This window comes from Cotesia typhae, unplaced genomic scaffold (assembly GCF_013202065.1).
Source record: "Cotesia typhae breed Kobodo isofemale line unplaced genomic scaffold, CoteBio_Ctyphae contig_20, whole genome shotgun sequence".
NCBI lineage: Eukaryota > Metazoa > Arthropoda > Insecta > Hymenoptera > Braconidae > Cotesia > Cotesia typhae.
The window spans coordinates 6,537,391-6,543,519 of NW_027423725.1; the positions used below are offsets into that span (position 1 = coordinate 6,537,391).

Sequence of the window (6,129 nt, forward strand, 5' to 3'; positions counted from 1 at the left end):
AGACGGGTTATTATTCAAATTAGATTACTTTTTTTACTTATGCATATAATTTTGAACTATAATTTACGTGAAACGTATTAATGAATTAAAGAAGTGTATTATTAATATTTTAATGAATCGAAAATGTACAAACATTACCATTTTTATTTTAATTACAGATACTTTCATGAAGTTTTTACATTAGTTTTTTTAAGTGCCTCAGGAAACATTTGACGATGATCTTTAACCAATTGTAACACGTATTGCATTTGTTTTTCATCCTTAGTATAACGATTACAAAAATCTTGCACTAGTTTAACTCCTCTTTCAGCACAGTCATTCACAACCGATAGTTTTTTAGCGAATCGTAATGCAGTTTTATAGTGTTCATTATGAGCCCATTCAGAAGGATGAATCTTTAAAAATTCTGTTTGTAACTCGAATCTATTGAAAAAATTGATCGATTCTGCAGTTACGAAAAAGTCAATATCATTATATAATAATGCTTAAGTTATGCTCTTAGTTTGAAAGCGTTTAACACTACATTTTTCACTAGTATAATCCAAGTCTTCTTCCGAAATATCATCAATCACAATTGTTTCTTCTTCTTTACGCAGCTTAGCGACAATTTTTAATTTTGTTTCTTGTGAAACTTCCTCATCAAAAATAGCCATGATTGCTAATTCTGGTGATAAATACCACAAGTGATTCATAAATCTACTAATTGCCACAGTAGCAAGATTACTGTTGATTGCCTTAAAGTTGTTGCGTTCTTTTATAAACTGTAGATCATGGTAAGGAGCTTTGACACTATTTGACGACGAAAACCAAGCTTTAACATAAACCATTGTCACAAAAACACATATTTGCCGTAGTTTATTATCTTCACCTTTTTTCAATGACAATTGCTCCCGAAGCATGTACATTTTCATTATATAAATAGCTTTTGCCATCCATCGTGCATGGTGACAAGCTCCTGGCTTACGAAAACTAAATTTTTCGGGGATGACACCGATAAAAACTAAAGTAAGCTCTAATAACTCTTTGTAATCATCACGAGGCAGTTGTGATGCAAGAGTTTCAGTCGCAAAAGTACTAATAGATTCAATTTTTTCATTTGTCAAGATATTTATCATTTTTCGGATCATCTAAACCTGTTTTGTAACTGAGTTTATTTAAATCTCCCCATTGCTTTTGGAATCGGATAAAAAGTGGAACATTAGGACCAACAGTATTTGGAAAAACAGCTTCGAAGACATATCTTAGGACTATTTCAAATATATGATGCCTACATGGAAGATACAACAAATCTCTTTCTAACAATTTTTCCAGTAATGCAGCAGCACCATTACGAAGGCCTAAATTTGAAGGAGTAGTGTCACAGCATATTGCTTTTACAGATATGTCGAATCCCCAGTCACATAATGTCTTATGAACTACAGAAGCTTGTGCCATTCCAGTTCCATCTTCACTCGTTGGTACACCTAACATAATTTCTTTACTTTCTGAAGTAATTATTACAGGCAATCGATGAACAGTTTCTGTATTTAACAAATTAGGTAATAATTTTCCATCCCAATGTACAACAATAGATGATAACTTTAAGTCTTGGAAATGTTTTTTTATTTCTATTGATTTTGACTCTCGCATAGTAAGCCGACATCGGCGAATAGATGATCGATTGACAATAATGGAATTATTATCCACTTCTAATCATTTTAAATCGATAAGCGACTGAAAATAGCTGTAGTTATAAACACAGCATCTCTGTCGCTTACTTTACAACGGTCAAAAGTAGCTACAACTCTTTCGTTCAGAATATTGTGAGTTCCTCTTATATTTCTTGATTTAAATTGGCCGGCAGTAGTTGGAATGTATACTTCTCCACTAGAGACTGATTGAGCACTTCCTTGGCTTGATAAGAGTTCAACGTTTTTGTCTACAAAAAAGGATAATGATAAGACAAAAAATATCTTCACTATAAAATAATAAAATATCAATGAGTAAGTTGATTATTATAATTTACCAAATAATGATTTTTCTTTTTCACTTTCCAATTTTCGTTTTTCGAAATCCAATTGTTTCTCTAATTTTTTAACACCAATTTCATCGTCATCGTATTTCGTCTTAATATTTGCAATAAACCCATTCGTTCATCTGATCTCTGATTATTCAAGAATTCTTTGGAATTTTCATCAACCATTTCAAATACATTTGACGGTGCGATGTCAAATAATTTTTTAATGAGCAGGAAAATTCATTTTGTTTTTTCACAGCAACTTCACTCCGATTTCTATGTTTAAGAAGTATGCGCCACTCATCATACAGTTTTTTCAACTTATCTCGACATCTTTGCATATCTTGAACGGGAATTCGAGCTTTCTTCCAAAACACAATAATTTTATCAATCACTGCAGCAACACTATCTGTGATAGTATTATTTGAAATACGTGTATAAAAAAATAACACTTTCAAAGCTTGCAATTTCGATGGTAATTTGTTACCTACGATTTGAACATCAACATCACCAATCAAAAAAATGTTTTGACGTAAACGTGATAACTCCATATTTAACTGATTACTTAAATATCGGATAAATGAACTCAAAAAATTTATTTATATATCAAAAAGGCATCAGTACTAGTAATTGAACGATTTTGATCAAGCTGAGAAATAAATGTAGGTTATGAGTAATCTGAGAATTAATTTTAGTGTTAGAGATTGGAGTAAAATCTAATAGATGGCGGCATGATCGGTTTCTAAAATGTTTTTAACCAGAAATCAAAATTTGAAATTGGAGTTTGTTGATATTTGTACCAATAACAATAAAAATCGAGACAATAGGTCCCGAATTTCTTTTGTATCCAAAAAAAGTTAAAAATTTTTAAAATGTTCGACAGTTCAGGCTAAAAAAATGAATTGGTGTTACTATTATTCCAAAGTTACAGTTACTTTGAAAATTTTCTAAACAAAAAAATCCAATGAGATTATAAAGAATAACCGGTTCATGATTTATGAACTATTAAATGACCAAAAAAACAGAAAAAAATATGAAAAAGATTATAGTTTCAATTTAGACCTCGAATAACGTCAAAACCGTTAGAATTATCAAAAAATGATAAGAGACCTTTTTTGTAGACCGTTAAATTTTGCATTAGAAAAAATATTTTTGATGTGATTTGTTGATTAGTTTATGACGTAAAAATTCCAAATTAAAAATATAACTTTTCCCATGTTATTTTCCTTTAAAACTTTGACCGTCGGGGGCGCGGGTTAATATTAAAATTAAGAGCTATAACTTGGCATGATTTTTTTTTATAGATTTTGAACCGATTTTGAACTATTGTGAAAAAAATTTCAAAAACCCAACATAAGGACCACCTAATATATATATATATATATATATATATATATATATATATATATATATATATATATATATATATATATTTTATAATATAATAAGACATAAGGACGTCTTTGAAAAATGGTTATATTCTATAAAGTCCGATATTATATGTTTTACAGAAACACATACAGATTCAGATGTTTTGGACCTTGAAATTAGTTTTGATACCCTAGTCGAAATTAAAAAAGTGATTTGAGCCTCATGAGCCTCCTTTCTTTTGTTTTTGGGTTTGCATTGAAATTAAAAACTGTATTTTTACCCTCATCGGCCTAAAAATAGGCTGTAGAGGTCGAAATCACAGTTTTAAACGGTATTTTGAGCCTAAAGAGCCTCCATCGGGGGGTCTGTAGGTTGATTTCATCTTTTTATTTTTTACAACATAGAATTTTTTCATACTAGAAAAAATTTTTTAAGTAAAAAACTGGACTTAGAAAACTATTAACTTTTATCTGTGCAAAAAAATTTTTTTAGTGCAGAGTTGAAATAAAAATTATGACTATTGTAATTAACGTTGTAACAATTTAGCAATCATTCATAAAATATACGGTAGTAAGCAATAACATCTCAAACGAGCAAAAATAAATATTCTAACTCCAGAGCTTATCTCAGCACTCGACAGAGCTAATGTTAGTAGTAGAAATGCGATGTTCATTATTGCTCCACTTCTATCAAGTGTTGGTGTTAATGTAGAAGATACAACTCTTAGTTATCGAACAATTCAACGAACTCGCATGCTCTTACGAAAAGACATTGCTATAGGACTAAAAGATAACTTCAAAGCTCATGATAAATATGTCGTGCATTGGGATGGGAAAATACTGAATGACAATTCTGAATCGAAATTTGTGGATCGATTACCGATTATTTTGACTGCTTTTGGTACTGAGCAGTTACTTGGAGTTCCAAAAATGAATAGTGGATCGGCAGAAAATCAAACAGCAACCATCTTGTCAACGTTAAATCAATAGGGTATTATTAGTTACATCAAGGCGATGTGTTTTGACACGACTGCGGTTAATACGGGTAACTAATCAATGATAAAATATTATAAGAAAATTTTATTTTCATCGTTCTAGTTGAATTGTTTTCATACATTAATTAAATTTTCGACACGTGCCCATTAGTTATAATTCTTTATTTATTTATAGATTTTAAATATGCGTTACAATTTTTATTAAATACAGAACTTAAAGTGTAATTATCTATTTTTACTATGCAGGAATCCATCATGGTACATGTAAAGAAATTGAAAAGGCCTTAGGAAAAGAATTAATTTGGTTACCATGTCGCCATCATATTTATGAGATCATTTTAAGGAGTGCATTCGAAGTCTATTGGCCAGTATCATCCGGACCAAATGTTCCAATATTTGGCAGATTCAAAAAATTTTGGGACACATTCGATAAAACGAAGTATAAATCTGGTGTTGAAGATAGTATTGTTGCTAATATTATTACGAATGAAAAAAATAATCTATCTTCATTTATTAAGCGATACTTACAGGTATTATTTAAATACAATTTTAAGTGTAGAGGATAATTTTTGATTTTTTACGAATAATTGATTACTTTTGGTAGTTATCGCAACCCCGAGATGACTATAAAGAAATATTGGAATTGTCATTAATTTTTCTGGGAGAAATGCCACGAGAGCAAGTTTTCTTCAAGCGTCCTAGTGCAGTTCATCATGCAAGTTGGATGGCAAAGGCAATTTATTGCCTAAAAATGTTTATTTTTAGAGATGAATTTGACCTTTCTAAGAAAGAATTGGATGGTCATCGACAATTTTGTATTTTCATAGTTATGGTGTATGTAAAAGCTTGGTTTTCATCAACTTCTGCGACTTCTGCTGCTAATCACGACTTAGAGTTTATGAAAAATTTAATTGAGTACAGTAAAATTAATTCTTTAATTTCCTTGGCTACATGGGAAAAAATGACTTCACATTTATGGTACTTAAGTGATGAACTTGCTATTTTATCACCTTTTGATGATACCGTTCCATTAAACATAAAGAAGAATATTGTCGAAGCTGTTAAGACTCGCGAAGGTACAGATTCTAAAGCAAGAAGATTTATTATTGATAGAAAAACTTTACATTTAATTCTGCAAAAAAATATAAGTGACTTTGTTTCTAAGAAGTCATTAAAACTTTTTGAGATCTTTGATCTGCCGTATGATTTTCTTGACAAAAATATTGATTTATGGTCTACTGATGAGAGTTATAATGAAAATAAAGAATTTTTCGCACAATTGAAAGTTGTTAATGATGTGGCAGAGCGAGGTGTCGCATTAGTAAGTGAATATAACCAATGCTTAACGAAAGACGAAGAGCAATTTCAATTTTTATTGCAAGTTGTGAAAGAGCATCGAAAAAACTACCCTACTTGCAACAAAAAATTTTTTGAAAATACATAGCTCAGTTGAAAATTGAAATAAAATACTTTCTTATAACTAATTGGACATTTTTTCTCTAAAACTGAAATCATAATATATTTATAATGAAAACTTTGCTTTTTTATTGATAAATGATTAACTAAGCGATAAATAATGTACAATTTATTTTTTTAAATGTAGATAAAAATACTTACACATAAAAAAAGCTTGAAAAACATTTTGAAGTTTCTCAGTTGATGAAAAAAATTTTTTTCGTGTAAATTTTCTCAAAACTGATACATTAAATTGAAATTTTTCGATTATTTAATCAAAAACTCTTAAAATCGATATACATGAAAGTTTGAT

At 29.7% G+C, this 6,129-nt stretch overlaps 1 protein-coding gene across 1 annotated transcript; it reads left to right on the forward strand.

The window, feature by feature from the left end:
- The first annotated feature begins 3,744 nt into the window (after positions 1–3,744).
- LOC141537915 (uncharacterized) lies at positions 3,745–5,805 on the forward strand. The gene is made up of 3 exons (XM_074259121.1): positions 3,745–4,411; positions 4,608–4,891; positions 4,966–5,805. The coding sequence occupies exons 1-3, from the start codon at positions 4,381–4,383 to the stop codon at positions 5,803–5,805; spliced, it is 1,155 nt and encodes a 384-aa protein (XP_074115222.1). The 5' UTR covers positions 3,745–4,380.
- Positions 5,806–6,129: the final 324 nt, after the last annotated feature.